Consider the following 26,399-nt stretch of genomic DNA (forward strand, 5'->3'; position numbering starts at 1 on the left):
AGCTTGAAAATGACTCAAGTTACGCAATGGATTATGTAAAAAGGCATATCTCACTAAAAACCCAAATGTTACAGATTACTGAAATTGCATTTATAGGTACTCACACCTTTGCACGGACCGTGTTTCTATCAAGAAGTGTTCCCACTGCCCGCCTACATATTGGAGAGAGCAGCAGATATGGCGGCTAGAGATCTGCATGGCTTCAGTAGAGGAAGGCATCATGATGTGCACTATGTCGAACTGTGACATCTCTATAATAGATGATACATTTTACAGTGGACCAATAGAGTATACAGCTCTTATTCCCTAACTGGTTTGTGATTACATAACTGCTTTCGCTGGAATGTTGTGCAGGACGACGTCGTCTCTCCTCATCTGTCCTTTCTTACATGCTTAGCTTTTCAATGAACACCACACACAGACCTGTTTACTCTCACACTTGCAAACCTAGACACAGAAACACACAAAATTATGTTCAGAGGCTTGTTCAAGCACATTGGTTGTACCCGACCGCTTAATGAGCTGCAATCTTTCTATGCTCAGTGTCAGTGTATCCACACATGGGCAAAATACGGCCATCTCAATCCGGCCCTCGAAGTCTTCAAAAATAAATCTAAACAATCACAATCATTAAGATCCAGCACTTTAAATGAATCTCGAGGCTGCAGCGAGTCTGCGTTCCTATTTACGCTGAAGAAACAGTGTGCGCCGTCTACATTTGGATTAGACAATAGGTGAGGTCACCTCACTTGACAAGTTTACAATTAGCGGATGAAGACTAAGACATGAATGACACTGAATGTTGCATTTTTCTAACCAAAAGTCGACAGCTAATTATTTTACTACAAGTATGCCAGGAGAGTGTCGCTGTATTTAAGGAATAGAATATTAAAAATTGATGAAGCTTCCTCACTATGGCACAAACCTGTCACTGAAGGAAGGGGAAGAAAATGGCTTGAAACTGTGTTCAAGCTTAGCTGCCAAACAAAATATTTTTTTATAAAACAGTCGACATTTCAAGAAGCAGATACAAAAGTTAAGCTACGTGCTGTCACACACGCTCGCGAAACACATCAAGCCTTTCTCTGCCGGCGAACTCATGAAAGAGTATGGTGGAGGCAGCTAGCATACAACAAAGGTCAGTTTGAAAACCTCAGTTTGTCTCGTGGCACAGTAAATTGGTGTGTGGAAGTAATTGAATAAGAAAGTGTGAAAGTGAAAGCTAAGTGTTTAATGTGTCAATTCATTTGCCCAATTTGCGGCCCTTCACTAACATTTTCTCAGTCAGTATGGCCCTCTAGAAAAAACAAATGTTGCCCACCCCTGGTATAGACCCTGGTCCAGATACACTGGGCCTTAGTCTGTGACAGCTGACTGAAGTCTGTGTATTAAAGCACCTACCTTACCATTATGAGTCATTCAAATGGGAAAATGCTGGGGGAGTAATACAATGAGTTTCTATGGCTCAGGCAGCATTTACCTCTGTCTGTGGTATGAGTGACATTATAGTGATGGATACAAATACAAATGTCGTACAAAAGTTCACCTAATAAAAAAACGAAATAAAAATGTCCTCACTATAAGCTCTATTCATTGTATTGCGGGAGTTGGGATCTTATTTACCCAGGTTTCAAGTTATCGGTTCAAAGAAGTGGAGATGAGCGTTCAGCTTTCCACAATCAGGGTCCCGGTTACGTTGGATGATCCAGAGACATCAACATGAAAAGTTTTCATCTGAATGACTTTCTACTGTAGAAATAATCTGTAGGAAAATGATTCTGTCCCTGTTCAGTGGATTATCCGGAATAGTATTGAATTAATTCCTGGAGAGATGCAATTTTTTACAACGCAATAACAATTGAGTTGACCTCTACTGTACTTATATGCAGATCAATTGCAATACAGATAAACCCATTTGGAAGATAAGCTGACTGGCTTTCTAGTTGAGAAGATCAATATAACTCTTATATTTTGCAAGAGGATTAGGAAGATAGAGCCAGCAGTCAATTAGCTATACCTGAGTAGAAAAGTAAGCTAATCTTAGTTTCTTCACCAACTCCCATAACATCAACACAAAGTGGTAATACATTGAAGTTATTTAAAATTCGATATTCAAAATATTTTTATATTGGATTACAGACCTATTTTCTGCGATATATATATACACACGTGTATATAATATTAACTTATCTCCATGTGCCCTGTATGTACTCAGCATCAAGTAACCTCGTGTGGGGTTCTTCACCTAAAGAAAGATAACTTTGTAATATATCCTTAGTTAGGAAACACGTCATTCAATTAAACGATTGCAACTTGAGAAGGTTAAACAGCTGGTATTATTATTATGTTGCCCTGTGTGCAGGGAAACTACAGTCCTCAAAGCCATTTTCCACTTACCCCCTCTTAGTGAGTGAGTATTCTGTATTTGCTGAAAGTATCATGTCATCATGCACTATTGGCTTTCTATTTATGCTCAGAGAACTTGAACATCCTATTATCCCTTCCTTCCCTCCCTTATCTCTCTCTCTCTCTCTCTCTCTCTCTCTCTCTCTCTCTCTCTTTGTGCCCTCCAATTACAGTCATTAATGGTTCGTCCCAAGAGGATAAGCCTGGGTGGCCAATCATAATCATATCCGGGGCCTAAGTGAATTGTCAGGTGACGAGCAAATTAAATGTGTGAGTTGAATGGGAAGTATTGCACAGTTTAAACAGATGACGGGCTGATGAGATTGGAATCACAGCTTTATGAGGTTGAGGCTGTGGCAATATGTGAGAAAGATGGCGGGTGGCTGAAGAAATGGAGCAAATGCATTAGGGAAGTGTGAGAGGTGAAGTGAGTGCACCTCATCACTTTGAAATCTGTAAACACGGAGGTGATAGATGTTTTGTTGCAGATGTCAAAACGGGAAAAACACGTGTAATTAAAAAGCATTAATCAACGATGGCAGCATTCCATTTTGGTCCTGCTAGAATGTACGCTTGCTCACTGGCATGGCTATCTTGGACAGCTAAGGTGGGCACCCTTTGTTTACATGCCAGTTTAAAGATCCCAGGCTGTTTATTCACACCAGATGTTTTTCAGGGCAAACACTGTACGGACAGGTAGCAAATAATGAGGAGATATTGACTGATTTTGACAACAAACATTCTCCAGAATCGCAGACTCCAACTTTAATGGAATGAAGCCATCATCGATGAACTGTACTTTTTTTGTCTTCATGTTTATCTCTTGTCACTGCAGATGCTCTGTCCCCTTTAAGTTTTCCTGTATGCATTGTCCAATAAATGAGTGAGCATTCAAAATGCTGGGACCCCTCACATGCAATAAATTATGTATGAATCGCATTCATTTTGATCCTTTTTATTTTTTATTTCTTTTAACTTTCCGTTTGCAAGTATTTTAGAAGCCCAATGCTTTATTCTCTTTTAACGTAATCATTTCCACGTATGATTTTGCTGCTTGGACTTTTTTCTTAAGAATTGAATTGCCAAAGACTGCTGCTGTAACAGTTGTGCATATGACAACAATCGGTCTTTCATCTTGAATCCCTCAAAAGGACGAGAGCTGATAGTAAACCTGTTGATATCTGATGTTCATAACATTACTATTCAATGTGATGAACACAGCCGCCACAACAAAAACAAACAAGGTTTCCCTCCCTTCCGTGGAGCCCTTACTCTGCACATTCCACTGCGTTACTGTGCGCATGACTTACCAAAGAGCTGGCGGTGGAAGATAAACTTGCCGGCTAGCATGCCAACGATAATGGCCAGTATCCAGCACACTACTTTCAGCACGTTCCATCCCTGGCCCGGGTACTTGTTGAACAGGAAAGAGAAGCAGTTGCCCACCACTATCATGTGGGCCTCTGTCTGACTGTGGGAGATGGGGTCCTCGGCGAAGATCAGGAAGTTGAAGAAGGTGACGAGGTAGGCCACGATGAGACGCGACCACGGGTGCTGGAAATAGTAGCGAAAACGGGCATCTATTTCCATCCTGCTCAGCCCCCCAGCCACACTACACCTGGGAGTCAGAGAAAGAGAAAGAGAAAGAGAAAGAGAGAAAAAGAGAGGGAGAGACAGAGAGACAGAGAGAGCTTCTTAGTCATATAATGTTACACTCAAATCAGCAGGGCAGATTAGAGTAAAAACATCCCTTCAGACTGAGATTAGTGGGAGGAATATAAACTGAGGTTTGTTTGGTACGGATAGGGATTATGCTAAATTCAGTCACAAATGCGCCCTGTGTGCAATGTTCAGCAACAATAATTCACCTACATGGAGATTTCTCAGTGCAAGGCAGGCTTTCCGAAAAAAGGCTAAGATAAACACAGACAAACAGGACAGAGAGTGTGGGATCTGTGTAGATAGTGATGCAAAAAAATAATTGTATGAAAACAGATTAAACTGATGAAAAGGTAAGGTGTTAACTGAGCTCACAATGGACCAAGAAAAAGTTGCTCTTCAAAAGACTGAAGTTTAAGCATCAATGGTAAGTAAGTAAGAGTTGAGTTGTAATAGGTGTCGTACCTGGATATAAGGTCAATTCTTCAATCGCTTTTGCTGTAAAGCGCTGGTTCTTGGGAAGCGTATATCCTCCCAGCCTAGTCTGCTCTGTGCTCCCCTCAAACCGCTGTGGCTGCATTTGCTCTGACTGGTTCGCTTGGGAACACCTGCCAAGCAGCGCTCCAGTGACTGACTTCCCAACAACAGTCCACCCCTCTGTATTTTTAAACCCCGACTTTATTCATTAACCCGTGAACTCCACTGTGAACTGCCTCGGCTGTGACACTGACTGGTCTGACTCCACTGGACTGGAACATACAGACTCAGTTTTTCTGCTTTGACACAATTTCCTAAAATACCCCACAGGGGAAATTTGATGTGATGTAATGGTTTCAGGACAGGAATAGAGCTGCCCCAGTGGCACATACTCATTGTGGCTATTCAATTTCACAGGCATCATGTTTTGTCTTGTCATTATGTGCCACCTTCCTTTGGGTGCTGCCAAGCTTGTGATTGCACAAATAGGTGGTAGATTTGCATCATTATACAAGTTAAATGCTGAATTAGTGTTCTGCCTTTATCCCATTCATTCTGACCATGAAAAGGAGTGGGCAAGCCTTCCACTGATGACAGTGCCTCATGGCAGGAGAGGGACCCCCATTAAGTGAGGGGGAGAATGTGTAAACACTACAGAGAAATGACTCATATAATGGAAGAGGTCTATAACATCATCATTGTCTTAATATCATCTGCATCCTGCTCATGTTAGGATAGCCTACATGCTTAATCTCCCTGGCTCTTCTCTAAACACAAATAGGCTATATTTGGGATGGCCCATATAAACTATCTCTGAGTGAAATAATAGGAAATACACCGACTGTCTCCACTAATGGAGCCAATGCGAGCACAGCACACACATCCGCTCTAATGTCATATCAGTGATGACGCCAAATGTCACATCACCCACTGACTCCACGTAGCCTATTTTAGAGATAACCCAAAGATCTTGACTAGAATTATCCGATTACACAATTTTGAATGTCGATGCACCCACCAGTGAGATCTGGGTCGGCCCAAATTCATGCACGTCCTACCTGCCTGCACCTCTGTATCATCTGTGCATGTGCGGTAGCCTATAAATCACCGACATCAACGCACCTGCTCCACGCCGTCTTTCCTTCTCAGTCGACAGGCAGGACGAGAAGCCCCGCTCCCGCACGGCTCTTCCCCTGCCACATCAAGCCACCGACAGCGGCGCTGAAATCATCCCAAATATGAGACGATACGTGGGGATTGTGGAGGAATTATCCATGCGACCTGTTGTTGGCATACAACAGAGGCGCCCACAAATCCTCTGCCATTGTGATGCTGCTGGAGCGTCCATATGCCGGGCGGGCGAGCGAGCTCAGCGGGCGCTGCTTCGTCAGCGGGTTCCCGTCATAGACGGTGCAGTTTGGGATGGGTGTAAATGGGACACTGCTGCTGCTGTAGAGTGTAGGGTGGAGAAATAAGGATACACACAGCGCTCATAGCATCAGTGTAACACAAATATAGTCAAACCTGAGCCAAACACGTTGATTCATCAGCGTCAAATTGGAGTAGGTGCAAAGGTACAACTTCCGCTCGTGCTTTTCAAAATAAAATATGTAGAATGCGAAGATCTTTTGTCAGAAAATATCACACAGTCGATGCTAAATATCCAAAATAAGTACATAACGGTGGCCCCTGAAGGAAAACAATACAACATTTCATATAGGACTTTAACATTTGAGTAAACACAACAACATTTCACAAAATCATCTGTAGCCTAATGTCATAGGCTTGGCTACAGTTGAAGTGTCTTGTAAAATGATGAGGTGTTTTTGACCTTAAAGGCCTACTTCACCGGTTTGAATATGAAGGTGTATTGAATTCTGAGATCCTATGTAGTATAAATGTGCAAAAAAAAATTAAATCGGTTCATCCTAGCCTGAGAAAAGGCAGAGTGTTTTTTTTAACCCTATATTTCTCTTTCTCGTGACAACACAGAAAGAGAAATATAGGGTTAAAAAAAAACTTACTTTGTAAATATTACTGTGATGTCTTTTACTGTGACATCACAGTAATATTTACAGAGTACGTTTTTTTTAACCCTATATTTCTCTTTCTGTGATGTCACGAGAAAGAGAAATATAGGGTTAAAAAAAACACTCTTTCTGCCTTTTCTCAGGCTAGGATGAACCGATTTCAATTTTTTTTGCACATTTATACTACATAGGATCTCAGAATTCAATACACCTTCATATTCAAACCGGTGAAGTAGGCCTTTAAGGGTCACTGTAAAATTGTCAGAGGATCATGTAACAATTTTAATGACACATTGCGTAGGTAACTGCAGTTTGGAGGATTTTCTTTATAATAGCCGATTAGCCTATAGGCCGCCTATCACATATTCCTTTAATTAATCCCTGTCATAAATAATACAGTTTGTTTCATTTAACTAAAATTGACATAGCCTGTATTATAACAGTGCCTAATGCATTTCAGCAATGTCACACATTGTTATTTCCAAATGAGATATTATCTTAGAATAGGCTTTGACGTCTGTAAACTATAGGCTATAGCTGAAAAGACTGCAGGGGCCAAGCACAATGTTATAGCCTAAACTTTGGCATACATAGCACTACTCTCGAAACCTATTACCACTATCTTCTATACTGGAGTGAATTTCACATAGGCTAATGTTAAGCTGAATTAATGACATTGACATCTGTAAAACCAATATTTGGCTAACAATCGGTGACAACTCATAGCATTAGACCTACATTGAAGAATTGCAGCGTATAATTTAGCCTACATATTGAATAAATAGGCTATAATAATAATGATATGTTATATAATTTGAATAAATTCAACTATGATTCGAGTCCTGTTCACTTCAATAGGCCTTGGCACAATTTACATTGGCCCTTATTTTGAAGACGTGTTTATGTTGTTTCCGGTATTACCCTTGCTGTGTGTCGGTCTGCGTGACACAGAGCTGAGATCCCCTCTGGTGACAGGATGATTTTTTGTGCTGTAAAATCTAGCCTATTTATATATTTATTTATTTATTTATGAACCAAAAGAGGAGTGGGAGGGACAGAGCGAGACAGGAAGCCCGGTAGCCTCCAGATGTTACAGGATTTCACGCCAAATAGGCATGATCTGCTGCCATTGGCGGATTTCTTCCGGTTGTTACAGATAGAGACCTAAATCAAAATGGAGAGATCAAAAATAACTGTCATAATCGTGGTCTAACCATAAACCTATAGCCTAGTTAAATATATTAATAACTGACTTAATTTCCATATATAAATAGATGCCTATAATATAGGCTAAATAGATTTAGATTAGGTGTGGGGTATGGGTTTGGTTTGGCGATGGGTGCTATAATGCATTGTCAATGAAGGTCCTCATAAGTATAGGAAGCCATGTTTGTGTGAGTGTGTATTCTAGAACACACACATACAAGATTTGTTTCGGTGTGAAATGAACTTCCAAGAGGATGAGACCACTGACGTGCGATCAATTTAAATAACCTCTAAGCCTATTTTTACCCACCTGCCCCTCACTTTTTCCCCCTCTTTTACTTGACTATTTTCCCAATAAAAACAAAATCATTTCCCCATTTAATTCATGTTATTGTGCTGTGCGATGAAACTGGTTTGTTGTTAAGGACTTGAGTATTTCCAGTGATGGCCCTAGGAAAGATTTCAGCTTGTATAGTGTTTATTGAGTGATATTTGATTCAACATTTTGACCCACTTGGTTTTGTCTGGTTTCTGTAGGCTATGACAGAGAATAAGTTGGCACAACTGCTATTGTTTGAAATTCTTAGTAGCCTATGTAGAACTCAAAGTTATGAATGATAAATTATCTCAAGAAGAGATTATTAGTTTGCTCAATTGTAGGCAGTTTTCCTTCAAACGTAAGAGTTGTAGTCTCAAAAATCTAGCAACAGTTGCCTTAAAATTTTAAAGAAAAATAAAATATATATTTTTACAGTGAACATGCTCCATCAAAACTTGTATTGACTATACAGGTAATGACAATGTTGTTATCATGCAAAGGCCTTATAGGTTGACAATATCGTATTAAGTGTTTGTGTGTGTGTGTGCCTTTTTTATGTGTGATATGGTGACAGTTCCCTTGCATATTTTTACAATCCACCACACACACTCGTTGCAGTCAGTACTGTGTTCCTCAGTGTGTGTGTGTGTGTGTGTGTGTGTGTGTGTGTGTGCGTGCGTGCGTGCGTGCGTGCGTGTGTGTGTGTGTGTGTGTCTTCATTATAGCCTACTATCTATGGTTTGTGTCCGCTCGTGCTTGCACGTGCGTGCCTGTGTCATGTGATTTTGAAGCTGATGACGACACTCTTGGGGTGGGTCGTGTCGATGTAGTCCACTTCCTGCTTCTCTTCGCCGCTTTCGCTTGATCAGCTGCATCAGCCCTTTATCCGACGAAAGACAACATGTCACATCAAACGGGCATTGAAGGTATGCGCATTTCTCTGCTCTCAAACGTCTCCATGTCTGAGTATGTTGCTGTGCGGGTGGGTGGCTGTGTGTGTATATCCTAGGCTTGCTTTGAGTAACTGCAGCGATTCAATGCAACGAGAAAAAGCTAGCGTCAAAGTTAGCCTACTGCTCTTAGCTAGCTTCGAAGCTGCCGTGATGTGTAAGTGATTGGTGGTGCCCTGTCTGGGCACTTTGTCGCCATATGAAAACATAATCCCTTTAGCCAGTTTGTGAGCCGCCTGAATCAGTGCGCATTGTTTGACTGTACAACAGCTCAAACGCCTGTAGTGATTTAGTTTCACAGAATCACGGTTATACCAAACCGTCACTTTAGCCTTGTGAATGGATGGGCGACGCCTTCATTTAAACAAGCTGCCTGGTCTGGCAGACCATATGCTAAAGGCACTGTTATTACCTGCATTGTGGTATTATGCAAAAGGTCTTTACTAGGGCGTGACATCCTCGTGTGGCTGCAACAGCGCAGAACAGTTTCCCGTGTGTTAATGTTATGACAACGTGCTAATTACGTGAGTTAATAATAGACAGATTGTATATATCTCCACTAACCCCATGCCACCGGTCAACTGGTTGTATATTACTTATAATAACTTGAATATTTGATCATGATGTGTTGTACTTATGTGTGTTTGTGTGTGTGTGTGTTTGTATAGTTTGTATCCTTTTTGAAACTCAAACAAGGCTTATGTTTACTTTGGTGCAGACAGAGCCTCTTTAAGGGTAAACGTCCTCTGTTATCCTTTTTACAGCTCATAAGACTATACCTGTAGTGGATCCCAAGGCTTAAATGCACATACAGTGTTGTAGTTCTTCTTGCATGACCAAAAATAGTCACATCACACTTGTTTATGTATTTGTAGTTGGAGCTGTTTGCAGCAAATATCTTGATACGTGGGTAAATGTTGACAAAGCCAAATGAGAAAAAAATAATGCTCTTTGTATTATCTCTAACATCTGGTTTTATTCACAGCAGGTTTATTAATATTCACAAAGCTGCCCGGTTGAAACTCACAATCCAGGGCTACGTTTGGCCATGTTGGGCGATAGAGTGTGTTGTTGTCAAGCATGGCAGCGGTCTCTTTGTTTAAACTAGCAGAGGAGACTGACTGACGACCACCTTCTCTGTCTTTTCTCAGCGGGCGACGACTTGAAGGAAATCTTTGCCAGCGCCAGGAATGGAGACCAGTATCGCGTCTTAAAGGTCGTCATTGATGATGGTAAGCAGCAGCAGCAGGGTCCTAGAGTCCTGGGATCATTTGTTTACAGCTTATTCTGTCAAGAAAACTCTCAAGTCCTATGTCTAGAACTCTGTCATTAATCCAGGCATTGCTGAAAACAGTTTTGTTTTATTGCACACATCTGCTTTTTCCAGAGCGGCTGGTTCTGGGCACCACCAGGACAGCATCAAAGAAGTGGGACCAGGAGTACGATTCCTCGGTGCTGCCCCTCTTGGAGGATGACGTGCCCTGCTACATTCTCTACCGACTGGACTCCACTAACAACCAGGGCTACGAGTGGATCCTGCTGGCCTGGTCGCCGGACAAGTCTTCTGTAAGAAAAAAAAACCTGTATTTTTTTTTATTGGCATATGTCCACCTCTGCTTTGAGTATCAGATGGGTGGGGTAACCACAGCGAGGCTACAAGTCTTTGTGGATAAAAATTGGGGAACAGACTACAGAGCATTCACGATTTATGCTGGGCTTACACTTAACGACTTTTCACACGATTTGACAGTCGCAGACAATCTTCCAATGTCGGACTGAAATCACAGAAGTCGTGCTGGAGTTGTGGCGCGCGCACGTAATCTCAGTCGTTTGGTGTAAGGTGGTCATCCGACCCGATTTCAGCCAGTCTTCTTCCCGTCTTGACGTTCCGACATTTTGAAATGACGTAAACACTGTCACACTCTCGCATGCACCAAGCACGACGCAGGAGGAGCGGCATTAGTCGCGACCTGTGTCCGCCTGTGTAGGCACTTATTTCGGACACTTTTTCCTTGAAGTCTCGGTGGGAGAACCAGGCTGACAGCCGCGCAACCTTAACACTTTACCGTCAAATACAGGGTTAGGAGTTAAAGTTATTGGGGGATGAGATCAGCAAATAAAGATGGTCAAATAACTAAAGGAAGTCCCCCGCTCGGAATATTGAATTAACCTTTTTTTTATTAAATAATCACTATCGCGTTTGCGGAAATAATATTAATCTCAAAAGGAATCTAGTTGTAGACCCCTGTCTTTTCAAAATATCACTCTGTGACTGAAAACTAATGACTAGTTGTCTTCAGGTGTGAGTTGATTGTCTTCAGATGTAAGAGGGTTTCAGTATTCAGTCTTTTCAAAGTCTTTTAAAAGTCCTCTAGTGTAAACCCAGCATAACTAACACAGCCCTCTTGAAATCTTAATGTGGCTGGATTACGGTGCTTTCCAAATAACACTGCTCTTAGTCAAAAATCCTCCCATGCCTGACAAAAAAAATTCACCCTCTCTTAGTGCTTTTAGTTGCCGTGTTGTTTCCCTTTCATGCAAATTGTGTGTTTTGCATATATCCCATGCTCTTAACTCAATGCCCCTTAAGTAATTTGGTTTTGCCGAAACCTGATGAAGCCCACGTGCGATAGAGCCACTGCGAATAAGAATAACAATGACAAAGGAGATGTGTGGCAGTGGAAAGAGGAATGTTGCGACGAGAGGCTGAAATAAAGTGGCGTGCTGGATATTTGTAGCTCTCTAAACTGCATGGTGGAACTGAGCTCAACTTCACTCCCTGAAAAACACAACCGAACTCAACATTCCTGCCCTCTAGCTCAGAGCACAGGGCGTCAGGTTGAGACTTGTTTGGAAGTTGCATTTTGCAAAGTGGGAATTGGTCAAAATTGTGATTTCATTTGTATTTGTTCAGAGAAAGTGACTTCATTCATATGGCCTCAAAGATCAAATCGGTTTCAAATTGGGTGTGCTAGTAGGACAATGGTGATTGATAGCATGTACACACATGGATATAACAATGCAAGTCTCAAAATGGTCAAATTTGTTCTGCAAATTACATCAGAAATACATATCTCCTAGGCCATTTTTACCTTTAAGATTTCTCAATGAAAACGATTCTCAATTTTTGTTCCCCTCCATATTCTCAACAGGTGCGACATAAAATGTTATATGCTGCTACCAGAGCCACACTGAAGAAAGAGTTTGGAGGCGGACACATCAAGGATGAGATTTTCGCCAACACAAAGGTTGGTCTTACCACAACAATGCTTAAAGCAACACGTGAAGCTTTTCTATAACCTCAAGCTTCTCTACTTTAAAAAGGACGGTTGTCTTATTACATTCATAGCAACTGATATAAGCCATGATATAAGAGTGAGACTGTTTATATTGCTTTACAATGTGTGAAGTGTGATAATCTCTATCTCTCGGCCCCCAGGATGAAGTGAATCTCAATGGATACAAGAAACATCTGACCTCGCTGGCTGCTCCCCTGCCCCTCACTGCTGCAGAGGAGGAACTGAGAAAGATTAGACTAAATGAGGTGAACACACACACACACACACACACACACACACACACACACACACACACACACACACACACACACACACACACACACATAAATCCTTCCGAGTCCTCTTTTCCGTTTTGGATAATCGCAGAGGAAGTGATGCGCTCCATGGTGGCTTTGTACACAGAAACCTTTGCCTGTTGACAAGTTGTATGTCTGGACTCTGTTCTGAAGAGGGCGTGAGGATTGGGCCTGTTCTCTGTTTCAGTTCTGAAAAGGGATGGAGAGCACTACGTCATCCTTACAGTGGTGGCGTCAGTGGTGGGGGGGAAACAATTGCTTAGCTCATCTCACAGTAGTATTCCTTCTTCTCACACCTCCTGTGTTTGAGATGAGAAACAGTGGGATGGAGTGTGTCACTGAAGGCCAGTGAATCGCATCCGTCCAAACAAGCACAAGGTCAGCAGCAGTGCAAGTGTGCATATGCTTGCCCCGGCCGTATCGACACAGTGCAAAGATGCTGATGCATTACAACAGCAGGATGTTGGCACCAGAAAGGAATCTGTAAGGATTTCTACAGAACACACCCATAGCTTTACAAGAACTCTTGTTTACACCAAAACCAACCCATTCAGCCCGAGCAGCAAAATGGTAGAAAAGAGAGCTCTTAACCGGCGTCCACATCTATCATTTCAATGTTGGAAAGAGCTCCATGCAAATATGAATGCTCTGTAGCTTTCAGTCATTGGCAGAGATTGTGCACTGAGCGCAGGTCAGCTGTACCACTTTTGCTTAGTCTTTTGTTGCTTGCAGTGATAAGATGAAGAAATACTGTAATGTGATATCCACTAGTTAGCCCAGCAGTGTTTACTCTGCTCATGTGAAGGGCTTTCGGGCGGTGGCAGCTAGGCTATAGCAGTCAGAGAGTGGGGGGAAAAAAAGCAGCACTTGGAAATGTTCAGACTTCCCTTCAGACCGTTCCTATATATGAACCCAATTAAACTCTTTTTGGTTTGGCTTTTTGGAGAAACACCCTATTCTAAATTGCTGCTCTCCCACCAGTCTGCCACATAAAACAAGAACCGTCTTCCTTACCATATATGGAAGTGCCTTGAGTCATGCTGTGTGCAGTCCCCTCTCCAAAAGTATAGTAAATTAGAAGCAGCAGCACAAATGGGAAGTGAGGTTTGTGCTTGTTCCACTTGACCAGCTGTTGAAGGAAGATAATGTAGCATTAATCTGTACCGCCTACATGGGGGGGAAAAAAGAGGCTTTGAAATATTTATCATCGTTTGCCTTAGAGGCAGCCTGCCTCTTACTAAGCAGATGGATAAAAGACCCGCAATCCCTTTTTTGTATGCGAGGTAGCTACATCGGAAGCTCAATCATGTTTGCACGGCATTTCATTTTGTGGGAACAGGGCACTATAAATAGATGGCAATCCATCAGTGTAATCCCACCAGCATTTCCAGTTTTCTGAGCGATTTGGTAGAGGCGCGTCCAATACAAGCACCTCATTTGTAATCATCGTGCCCCAGAATTTCAGGCTGCTTGTTACACTTGTAAACCTTTTTTACTTTCTGATGTGTAAAATGAATATTTATTCAATTTCACTTGCAACAAGGAAATTAGCAGAAGTCTATTAATGTTCCTGACAGGACATTTTTGGTCAAATGTGTTCTGCCCATTACTTGTAATAGTCAGTATAAAGTAATGTCACCACTATATGTCAACAAAATGGTGTGTGTGTGTGTGTGTGTGTGTGTGTGTGACACATATTCCTTTGAACACAATAAGTTAAGAAAATGATAGAGACCACATACTTGCTGCTGCACAGTTATTAACATATGAACCTTACCTTTTAATGTATTGTATTTTACTGACCATGGCGGGGCTATAGAAAGCTAAAGTGTTGTGTGTGTTGTGGTGTGTTCAGGTGCAGACGGATATCAGTGTGGACACCAAACAACAGACTCTGCAGGGGGTTGCCTTCCCTATTCACCAAGATGCAGTAGCTGCACTGGAACGTTTTAGGGAGAAGCAATTCAACTACGTACAACTGGTGAGTCCTCAAGAGCAAATGTTTAGGGGAGTAGGTGACCTTTGCTGGATCAATACGTTCAATAAGAAAATCAATCCTGCTTCTCTCATTACATACTGTTTGAAGAGACGGAGAGAGAGAAAGAGAGCTGTTTTCGGTTGGGAGATGTTTACAGACTAGACACAATGAGCCACTCATTTTGCCCAAAAAAGCCTTTGTTCTTCTCATTGAGATTCAGAAGGGCCTCGCGTCACAAGATCAAATCAGTGCAAAGTACAAAGGAATAATTGTGGCAGTGCTGCTGCTTTGTCTCAGTCCCCCTCCCCTTTTTTAGTTTTTATCCAAAAAGCTTTTTAAAGAGAAGTAGTACGTTTGGTTCTATTTATAGAACGGAAGGGTTCAAGGGCGAGTCAGTGATTCTGGAGAACGCTTCTGGTCAAAATAACTTTTTGTCAAAATCAGAGAATATCTCCTCGCGATCCTCTACCTGTCCGTTGTGTGTGTGTGATGAAAAAAAACAGTGTTAATACACAGCCTTGGATCTGTACACTTTTATGTAAACAAAGAACATGTAAACATAGGGGGCCCACAGTAGCTTGCAAGACTCCAGCTTATAGACCCTAGGCTGTGTATTAACAATAGACTTTTCTCAGTGCACACACTGTACGGACAGGTAGCATAACATGAGGAGATATTCACCGATTTTGACAGAAAAGGGATTTTGTCAACAGGCATTGTCCAGAATCACTGACTCCACCTTTTTAATTCTGACTGCAGAGCAGCACACTAGCAACTGTTGACTAAAATGGTTTTGCTCAGACACATTCGAGGGGGGAGGAGGAAATGCATTGTTAGTCAGTGCCTTCACCCAGATTTTTCTTAATTGGTCTGGAATCCAGAGCAGTGACTTTTCTCGTCACAAACCAAACTTGAGAGTTAACTTTCAATTTCCTTTGTCGACAGCAAGTGGATTTTGAAAAGGAGGTTATCCGGGTGTGCAGCACTGAGCCGACAGAGATAAAAGACCTGCCAATGAGAATCCCTAAAGACGCGGCACGTTACCACTTCTTCCTCTACAAACATTCCCACGAAGGAGACTACTTGGAGTCCACAGGTGAATGGATTACCAACTAGTTAAACAACAGCCCATACTGTTCCCATACAGCGGGGGGTTTTAAGTTGCTCTGACAGATGCTTTGTGTCCACTCCTCTCATTGTTTTTCTTTCTTTTCTTTTCTTTTTATCTGCAGTCTTCATTTATTCTATGCCCGGGTATACGTGTGGCATCCGAGAGAGGATGCTGTATTCCAGCTGCAAAAATCCCTTGGTGGACATGGTGGAAAGCAGTCTCAACATTGAGATTGAGAAAAAGGTGAGACACTAGGTATCACGTTAAAATACTGTGGTCAATGGCTTACAAAATCTTTTTTTTTTTTTTTTAACTTTCAGCCACCTGAGCCACAGCCACCAACAGATTGGCAGATTAATCTATAGATGAAAATAATCCTTAGTTGCAGCCCCAACTAGTTAGAAAAGCATAGAGATATGAGACACATATCTCCAAAACCTTTTGCGGACTGAGAAAACAGTTTATAGATGTATTACGTAAAAATGTAACGAGAATGTGTGGTCTCTTAATAAAATGCTCTGCCATGTCTAAGTAATAGCCGTATAGTTATCCAAAGCATGTTTTTGGTATTATTTTTGTCGCTAGTAGTAATACATTTTTCCGATTTCACGTTACTTCCGGAGTGCTTGTGTAATTCTGGTGCGAATGTGGGGAGCAGACTGTAGAGATTATAAATAGTATTTAGGTTTAGGATTAGGGAAGTCGTCTAGTCACAGTCAAATTGTAATTGGAAAATTTAAAATCTTACATAATCTTAAACATTAATATGATAGTTCTAACTGAACATCAAACCATTTACCAAAGAGAACCTGTATTGCTTTAAGAGTGTCAGTTGATATCCCATCTGCTCATATTTTTTGTTTTGTTTGTTTCCCCCAGTTGGAGATTGACAATGGCGATGAGTTGACCGCTGATTTCCTGTATGAGGAGGTGCACCCAAAGCAGCACGCGCACAAGCAGGCCTTCCCCAAGCCCAAAGGCCCCGCGGGGAAGAGGGGGGGCCGCCGCATCACCAGACCACCTGGACCCGGAGAGGAGGACGACTAAACACACCTCAGCCCTCCAACACCACCTCCACCACCCCCGTACAAGTTCCACAGTGGAACATTCCTGTGATGTAGGAGGGGGGGGGGGTCATATTTGACACGCTTGTTTTAAATGAATTTAAGACGACAACTTCAAATTCCCCACCAAGTTCACCCAACTATGCACGCCCCCAAGGACAACTGAGCAACGACACAACCACTTCAGAATATATCCATTTGTAAGCTTGTCAAATGGAATGCGTATTTATGAATGTTAGTACAGTCACCAAAATAACTAACTTAGAAAAGATTCCAAGGAAGTCAAAAGGTGAGGGTTTTTACATTGTTGCTCTTGAGACTTTACAAAATGTCTCAAGTGAGACCGAATGTGAACTTATTGCGCCAATATGATAGAACTGCCCCCATTATGAGTTCACATCCTCCAGTTCTTAAACTTGCATTCCTTTAGTCTGTGACAATTAATGTTTCCCACGTCTTAATGTTTTGTCTCCTACTGTTTGCACAATGAGGTGCTCCAAAGCAGAAAAATATATAATTATCCTACTTGTGTCTATTGATTTATTTTAACAGTGCATTTTTTTTTATTGGAAAATTGACTTCTTTTTTGATATAACTGTGGTTTACATGAAAAATCATCTGCTGAGAAACTTATTTTTCTATGCAAGTGCTGTAAATGTACATATTGTAGCTGTGTGATGGTCTATGATACAGGAACAGTCTGGTCTGTTCTGGTGATTGTTCGGTGTCAGTGAGAATAATAGTGAATAGTACAGGGGCTTCCAGAAATATCACGTCAATAAAAGTCATATTTCACTGAGAGGAAGCTACTCAAACTTTGAGCGTTCCCATTCAAGAGGGAACACCAGGAAACGGATAGGAAAAAGGGAATACTTCAAATACCTTGATCAAAAATGTTGCCACATCCACTGATCTAATGATTAATATTAGGCAAACTACTAAGCTCACCTCATTTTGAAGGGAAATTCCCTCCATATTCATAATTCATAAAGTGTCATAATAGAAAGAAAAAAAAATCATGTTTGGTCTTATTTGTTTTCTTACCAATCTTTCTTTTAAAAGAAATAAAAATTAAAATATTTAAATCATACATTTTGTGTTTCAGTCGTTTTATTCCTCAAAATAAATACATGATAGAAAAACTGTGGCAAGAACAGCGGTTTACTGCCTTTTGCAACATATTAAGCTGTCAAAACCCTCTGACATAACAGCTTTTAAAAATAATTCCCTAACATTATACTGCAGTAGTTCTGTTTCTGTAACACTTGAGCTACACGCTTCTTAAAAATACAGAAAATCATTTGAAATAAGACATTCACAATTTCAGTTTATAATACAAAAATATATTTTGATTAAAAACACAACTTTTTGTCAGTCATATTTAACAAGGCACATTCATTCCTCTAAAAGTCTGTTGAGGATTAAATGACTAGTCTAGTGTGTGCTTTGTGACGCTCTATCTTTTCTGGGATGCTACGCTTCACTCCAGTGCTGTACAATCCAGTGTCATGCTTTTGACAACTCCTGTAAGCTCCAACAGGACCTGTTAAGATGGACAAAATTATTAATAACTAAAATAGACAATCTACACATACAAGACATATTTAAAAGTTGTTTTAATTTACATACAGAAAATAAAAGCTTACATCAACTATAGGAATATTTGTAATGCAATCAAGGCTGCGGCAAATCCCATGCTATACTTGTCTCCAACTCGACAATAATCTACCTATAATTCACAGGATGAATAGAATGAATGCACATCCCTTGAGATTAGAAGATCAGAAGATTAAATTGATCCCTATCGACCGTCCTGCAGCCCGTAATACTCACTGGTGCAACACATTTGCAGATGAAAAAATAGTCCCATTCAAATGCACAATTTATATTGTATTGATGAAGTTTGATAAAAACTACAATACCCAGAAGGAAATTACAGAGCCTTCGATGAAAAAGGAAACGATATGTTAGTGTTTCATAAAAATAAAAAGAGTTACAGCCACAGACAGGCTGGGTTATGTGGCTGACGACATAGTTGGTTTTGGTTGTTCCAATGGGATTTGATGGGACTGCCTTACAATAAACTACGCCAGGCTATCCATCTAAATATGTGTCTGTCCACACTGTTACCTGTTTGATGACTGGCCGTCTGTTTTTCCTGTCATGGAGGCAGTTGCAGGCCAGAGAGTAGACGCTCTCCGCCTGGCCCAGCTCCCAGTCTCCCATCTTTGTGTCCAGGAAAGCTTCCAAAGTCAGCTCCTCGTTTTCATCATCTATATCATCCCTCACCTCCATCTGACAGAGAGAAGGGGAAAAAATAACACTGTACGTGACTGAAGGCAGTGGTACAATTTTAAATCCATGATTTTGAGGAAAATATTTTTTTGTTTTTTCAGGTCAGAATTGTTGCTTTTTTAACACTGGAGTAATTCGATTTTTGAGTGTGCATGTTAGTTGGCTTTATACTCCGAAGAATGTGTGTATTGCCATAGCAAGAGAAGTTATTAAACATATGATCAGCACATATTAAACTTGTTGAAATCCTTTCAGTTTCTCTTTAATGACGACTAACTGATGTGCTTACTAATTAAGGCTATAGTGCGTAACTTTTTATATAAATGAATGTCGGTGTTGTGAGTTATGAGTTAACACAAAGTTGATTAAGCCTATCAGCTCCACAAAACTCTCACTGCATTTCAGTATGGCAGCGTTTACAAACTGGTGCCGCCCCCTCCGACACTGGCGCAGGAGCTCAAGAAGCGCCCACGAAATAGTTCACCTGTTGATTCCACTGCTAATAAAAAACCTGGACGTACAGCAGAAGGTCTAAAAACCATGCTTGATCACCGAAGGCTTACGCCACGTAGCTACGCCGACGGTGTGGTTGTCATTACTCAGAATTCCTCATGGGGGCGACAGAAGTTACCTTTAAGTGCAAAGTCTTTAATACACTGTTGATGCTAAAGTGTAGCTTGCCAGATAGACAGTGAAAAGCCTCTTTTGTGCTGCTTACCAAGAACTGTGGCTCGCGGTTTTCAGCGGCTGGCGGGAGTCCAGACAATATTTCTAACAGCACCTGTGGATGGGGCAGAGAGAGACGGGGTTAATCACACATGCTCCACACGTCAGGAACACCTTTATTACCCCCACAGTGATCCAGGCAGGGACACAGAAACTCTAGTGTTTCCACAGCTGTGGAATTAAGACACGTCAGCTGTATACATACTGCACTTTATAGAAGGTCAGGCAGGTTTTATACAGTGCTGATGCCATAAATCACTCGTCAAATGTGGATAATATGTATGACATTCATAACTACTAATAGAGTACAGCTGTGCACCTAAACTGATAAAGAATTGTTTAGTAGGAAATAATGACACATGAGACATAAAAATAAAGCTCTAATTTCACACATCGAAAGAAAGGTATCCTCTAATGTTTGCGTCCTGCAATTGTGTATGTGTCAGTAGTTTGGGAGGACCATGCACTCAGTTAAACTGCTGAGGTGTGTTCCATATTTACATTACAGTTGCAGTTTCACCTTTCCTGACATTATATCTCCCATCTGCGTGTGGTGTGTGTGTGGGTTTGTGTGTGTGTGTGTGTGTGTGTGTGTGTGTGTGTGTGTGTGTGTGTGTGTGTGTGTTTTCAGAAGAAGCTTACCACTCCGAAGCTGAAGACATCAGACTTGGGTGTGATCTCCCCTCTTAGCGCCTCAGGTGCCATGTATGCGCGAGTACCCACAATCCTCTCTGTCATCATGGTTGTAGACGTCCGCTTGGCCGATGCTCTCGTCAGCCCGAAGTCGGAGATCTTCGCCACAAATTTAGCATCTAACAGGATGTTTGCACTGAACAAGATAAAAGAAAAATAGATTAGATTAGAAAGGTATGAGCAAAGTGGGTCATACATTTTTAATTGTCAAATTCTTCAAAGATTCTACTCACTACATTTTAGGACATATTAGGACATAGGCCTACATGTATTTACTTTTTTGATGAGAGTTCGATGAGTAGATTGATACCATTCTCAGGTCTGAGTGACACTTAAATATGAAGCTACAGTCAGTCAGCTTAGCTTGGCACAAAACGGCAAGGACTATTCCTTTAAGAAAATATCATTTAAAGGTCTGTTATAATGAGGAAATACCTGACTTTGTGTTCACCTTTTAACATCTCTGTGGACATGATGGTTGTTATGCAGATACTCCAAGCCCCTCGATGTACCTTCGGCTATCAAGCATCTTTTTTGCCAGGACAGTGGAGGACTTCCCTCCTAAGAAAATGGCATAATTACATTATCTGTGTAAAAGCTCAAGTGGGCTACTAGTAGAGTGCGTGGTGTAGACGGTGCTCACCAAGCAAGCCAGTCGGTCTAGCAGAGAACCATTGGCCATGAGGGCATACACCAAACACGGGTGCTGTCCATCACAGGAAAAGCCAACCATGTCGACCAAGTTCTCATGTTTTAACCTGCGAAGCAAACGGTGTCATTAAAGCCAGAACTGTGTTTGCAAATACATTTATCATTAGTTTGTGCTAAAAGAAACGGTTGAACGTTTTGAGAAATACGCTTATTCATTTCATTTTGCTGAGAGACATATGAGAAGATTGATTCCATTCTCATGTCTACTATGCTAATGAAGCTACAGTCAGAAGATGGCTAGCTTAACTGGGCATAAAGATGAAGAGATAACAGCTACCCAGGTCTGGTGAAAAGGAACAAAAATCTGCCTACCCGAATCTCGAAAGAGCTCTATTAACAACCCTACTTCATCTGTACAATTCTAACAAAACTAACAAGCTTTAGTGAAGCTTGGAGGTGGATTTGGTAATCTTCTAAGAGAGCAGGTCTATTTCCCCACGTAGTGTTGCTTAACAACAACAAAAGCAAATAAAAGTGATGGAATAATGCTACATGCTAAAGGCTATTGTAACAGTATCAGAAACTATTCACAAAAGCAGTGAACTGACTTAGAAATGGCAGTAGTATCTATGTTACGTTTGCTAGCAGAAGTCAAAGTGTTAATTTGTAAAAGTTTTTTTTTAATTGAATATGAATTTACCTCTTTATCACTAAGAGGAAGAAGGTGTTTATCGCAGTTTGATTTCAGTGTACAGAAATGTTCCCCTATGCTGTTTCATTGTTTCTGAAACTGAAACAGCACAGTAGAAAATCTGTACAAAACCGCACCTAAAGATAAGCTATGATGACAAGTGTTTACATAAACTGCTTGAGCAAGAGCTGCATCAACTAATTACATTTAGTTGCTAATTAGAATAACTGGGTATACATATCTATCAAATCTGAAGTTATTTGTCTGTCCTCTCCTTGCCTTGTAACAGACTGATTTCCCCGAACATCTTTTAAAGCTTTCCCTCCCACTTGCAATTACATGGATTAGGTTCCGGCTTTAGAATCAGCTTGTTTGCTTTCACTAATAAAACGTAAGGTTTATGAGGTGACTGTGAGTCACTCAAAGCCAATCTGATTAACAAAGGATAAAGACAGAAGACAAAACATACGCTTTCAGAGTTTGGATCTCTTGGTCGAATTGAACCCGCAGCTCGTCCAGGGAGACGTCCTCCATCTGAATGACATCATAGTTTTGCGTTGTGATTTACAATTTCGACAAAAGTCTTCTGAGACTGGCACTAACATATTTTTACACTCACTGGATTGAGCTTTTTGACTGCCACAGGTGTATCATTCAGAAGGCCTTTGTATACAGTGCCAAAGCCTCCCTCTCCCAGTCTGCTGCCTCCGTCTGATATGGGACGGTCGTCAAAGTTGCCCGTAATCCTCATCAGCTCGTTGTACATGAAACTAGAGAAACCTAACAAGGGACACAGAAAATAAAGTCAAATTAATTTTGCTGCTGGTCAATTTTTGTAAAGAAAAATGTTTCTCACACTTAAAAAACAACACCACTGACCTGTGTGGCCTGGTTCCGAGCTGTCCAGTAGAATCTGTGCTTGCAGGATAGGGCTGACATGTGCTGGCTGTGTCTCTGTCTCTCCCAGGAGTCTAGTTGAAAGGGCGCTGTCTATTTCTACTGGTGGAAAGGCCTGCTGCAAGTATGCTGGGACAGCCTCTGCTTCCACTAAGTTTGTGGACACATACAAAAAAGAAAAAAAATCATGTAAGTTGTTGTGTTAATAAGTTGCTCCAGTCACACGCATGGTCTTGATTCCTTAAAAATGGTTTGGATTACATTTATGGAAGAAATAAAAGGGAAGATGTTCCAGAGATGGACGTTTTGTTCATTATTAGATTACCACAACAATGCACAAATACAAAGACAAAACATTTTGCATAGGAAGCATTTATGTTTTGCTTTTCTGTGCATGTTACAAGTACTTTCCTATTTGTACCTGTTATCTGTTTAGAAAATGCATGGCAAATGTACAGCAATGATTTTTGTCAACTGTGGCAAGCCAGCACGTAACCTGCAGATGGGCGAAAAGCATGTTGTTATTGTGTTGTAAATACAGAAGCTCCCCCAAGGATGATAAGTTATCAAACTTAAACTAGTTAATGAATGAAGTATGGGTGAGTTTCTTTACCCACTCAGTGAACATACTGAATGTAGTCTTTGTGTCTTTCTCGACTAAAATTAAACAATAATAGGACATTGGGAAAGTGGTTTGATGAGGATTATTAGGTAGTGTAAGTTCTAAGAATAGTCAATTGTTCTGTCAAACATTACAGACACGCCTACCTGTAGGTAACAGAAGACTGGCAGCAGCTAGTAACTTGCAACTCTTCAAAATGTCCACAAGTTCACCCACTGTGCTGTTGATGGTCCCCCAGTCACTAAGCAGCTCCACTGTGGGACTTCTCCCCTGTGCAACAAGGCCTTCAAACCTCCTAAAACAGATTAGATAGATAGATAGATAGATAGATAGATAGATAGATAGATAGATAGATAGATAGATAGATAGATATTATCATTACTTTAGATTATTACTGTAGTTATTCAATTTACTGTAGGCTATGTATTATTATGAGGCTACATGATGCTTGTTTAGCTACATTGTTCTTTATTCATGCCAAAAAAAGCATATCATTATCAAATTGATTAATTAGCCTAGATGGATGGATGGATAGATCGACCCTTGTCAGCTCGTCTCACCAGCTGCAAGGCTAATCACTCACCTAACATGATGCTGAGAGTATTTATACTCCCCACCCGGCTTCCGTATCGAGACGATAACATCTTTCCACCTGTCTTGAGGGTCCAAAAAGTCGGACAACTGGCGACGTAAACGATAACTGAGGTTCCGAATGTAAGTAGCGGAAGTTACAGAATTACTCATTCTAACGGAAAATAGTGACACGGCCCTATGTTCGAGTTTTTTCAGGTCACACTTACAAGGTGTATACTACCAACTTACTGTCGTCGTTACAGGAGTTTGTTTTCCTCCAGTGAAGCAGAATATTGGCAAACTGACATGCTTCTCATAGTTCAGTAAAATGTGTATTTCCGATATTGAGCAATTTCCCCAAACGTAACACAGCAGACCTATCACACGGAGAGTATCAACCTTCAATGCGGAAATACAATACAAGTGATTCATGTTAAAACGTAGCCTATGTTCTGAGTTAATCCCGGGATGTCAGTAAGAGCACAATTTATCCACCGTAGGCTGTAGGCTATGTATGCTTTTTTATTTAAATTTTGTATTGCAGATTTAGGAGTATAAAGAGAAACCGAGAGAGAGATATGGAAATCCTGTTGCTCATAAGCTTGTAATATCACAGTGCCCTCTAGTGGATGATAGGCCTACAGACAATTCACGTTTTGAAACCATTCAGGGTTATTTTATAAGAATGTGATTCTTACCATTATATTAACAGTCATTTCTTAAACCCACCTCCACAGCCACATGAATAGGCTAGGGTGAGTTGCCCTATTGTGGGACACTGCCTAATGTGGGACACCTAAGGTTTAGAGCATTTATCTCTTATTTCTGACACGTTAATAGATAATATTGTTGTCAAATCCAAGCAGGGGTTCCCTGTGATTGAAATCACATGAATTTACTATTTTGATTATAAAGATAAGGGAGGGGCAACAGTCAGAAAGGAAGTAAACCATGTGAAGTCCAGAAAAAGGACAGTGACATAGGTTTGAGAGGAAATCAATGCTAAGGTTATACGTTTTTCATTAACAAAACAATGTTGCCATTTGTTATCAGATTATGTTTATGATACAATTATGCATCAAAGTATGCAATAATATTTGGAAAATGTGTTTAAGTTTTTTTTTCTTCAATCAAGCTGTCCCATATTCGGAAAGGTGTTTCCAAGAGTGGGACAGCATGATTTGCCTAATCTGGGACAGTCATTTAAATTGGGGAAATACACATGTAGGAAAATCAAATGTGCAATATTAATTTTATTCAAGGTATACAGGTCCAATACTTTTATAAAGAAAGCATCCCTGAAGCAAATAGAAATTAACTCAATCCTGTGCATAGGAAATAGTAATTTTCTCATGTCCTATGTTAACTCAATGCAATGTATTACAGGTCAGGCTATAATGGCAAAGCGCAGAGTTGGGATATGAAGCCAGGGCAAGAAAAGTATTGTTCAAATTGAAACCATCAAACCTGAGTAATGTACCTAAGACCATGAGTGTTAATGAGCAGATAAATTTGACTTGAATTAATTAAGGGGATATTGTTTTTTTATGCATAATACAGACTGTCCCAGATTAGAGCAAACACATTTTCTTGAGAAATTTTGCACATGGTTGGACCACTAATATATGTGTAATTTCTTCTCTGAGTATGATATGTGAATTATTTCTTCTGTTTTAATTAACTAACATTTTGGGGATTTCAGAATGGCATCATGTATGGGTCAAATGTATTGGCCTCATATGTTAATATCGTACAGAAGTTGAAATTGCAAAAACTGTCCCACATTAGGGCAACTCACCCCATATCTCTTCTGAATTTTCATTTATCAGTGCACTAAAGAGAGGGAGGTTACAGTTTTGAATGTAATTCCCAGTTGACAACTCTTGGTTTTAGGTCTAAACGAAAGGGACAAACGGTTTTATAAATAACTGTAGGCTTTAGGTGGAGGTTTATGAAAAAAAATATATATTTATATATATAAAAATCATAATAGCAGAAAAGGGGGGAAGAGAGAGAGAGAAAGAAAAATCAGAAACGATCTTTGTAGCCTATATCTTGTTTGTTGTCTTATTAGGGGGATGGACTGTTGCGGGCACATGTATGATCCATGTCCTGTTTGTAATCTTTTGTTTACTACAGCTGAATGTTGACATGTTGTAGCTAAGTTTATGAGTGTAATGTTAGCAACTACACTTCCCAGCACTTTAGCGCCAGGATGTGACGTCATGACGGAAATGCGAGGGACTGTTTGAAATTTGACAGCAGCCGCGCAGTTCGAGAGCCGAAATGTTTGACAGACTTGCTAACGACACATGGATCTGTGCTTGACAAGCTTACCCCACCTTTAAATGACAGCTATCACTGGGGCTAATACACTCATAGGCCTACTTTAAACCTGCAGTGTGTAGAATTTTGGGTTTTATTTCCTAGCAGATTTTGTAGAAAGTAATTATAAT

The 26,399-nt window shown here is 40.7% G+C and overlaps 3 protein-coding genes across 3 annotated transcripts in view; 1 reads left to right on the forward strand and 2 right to left on the reverse strand.

The window, feature by feature from the left end:
* tmem117 (transmembrane protein 117) overlaps positions 1-3,996 on the reverse strand; it is a gene marked incomplete at both ends in the record, with an annotated part of 36,876 nt that extends 32,880 nt beyond the window's left edge. Inside the window, one exon of the mRNA XM_080027120.1 lies at positions 3,717-3,996. Within this exon, the coding sequence (XP_079883246.1) occupies positions 3,717-3,996 (280 nt within the window). The remainder of the gene's footprint in view (positions 1-3,716) is intronic.
* Positions 3,997-8,892: 4,896 nt separating this feature from the next.
* On the forward strand, positions 8,893-17,885 carry twf1a (twinfilin actin-binding protein 1a). The gene is made up of 9 exons (XM_080027819.1): positions 8,893-9,023; positions 10,199-10,279; positions 10,435-10,613; positions 12,200-12,295; positions 12,487-12,591; positions 14,498-14,623; positions 15,566-15,716; positions 15,853-15,974; positions 16,611-17,885. The coding sequence occupies exons 1-9, from the start codon at positions 8,999-9,001 to the stop codon at positions 16,776-16,778; spliced, it is 1,053 nt and encodes a 350-aa protein (XP_079883945.1). The 5' UTR covers positions 8,893-8,998; the 3' UTR covers positions 16,779-17,885.
* Positions 17,886-17,937: 52 nt separating this feature from the next.
* On the reverse strand, positions 17,938-24,267 carry irak4 (interleukin-1 receptor-associated kinase 4). The gene is made up of 11 exons (XM_080028400.1): positions 23,954-24,267; positions 23,517-23,665; positions 22,731-22,898; positions 22,471-22,631; positions 22,321-22,385; positions 21,153-21,267; positions 20,961-21,070; positions 20,459-20,645; positions 19,809-19,871; positions 18,926-19,090; positions 17,938-18,338 (listed from the first exon to the last, which is right to left on the reverse strand). Exons 1-11 carry the CDS (start codon positions 24,112-24,114, stop codon positions 18,276-18,278), a joined length of 1,407 nt encoding a protein of 468 aa, XP_079884526.1. The 5' UTR covers positions 24,115-24,267; the 3' UTR covers positions 17,938-18,275.
* Positions 24,268-26,399: the final 2,132 nt, after the last annotated feature.

Source organism: Ammodytes marinus (genome assembly GCF_949987685.1).
Source record: "Ammodytes marinus genome assembly, chromosome: 5".
NCBI lineage: Eukaryota > Metazoa > Chordata > Actinopteri > Uranoscopiformes > Ammodytidae > Ammodytes > Ammodytes marinus.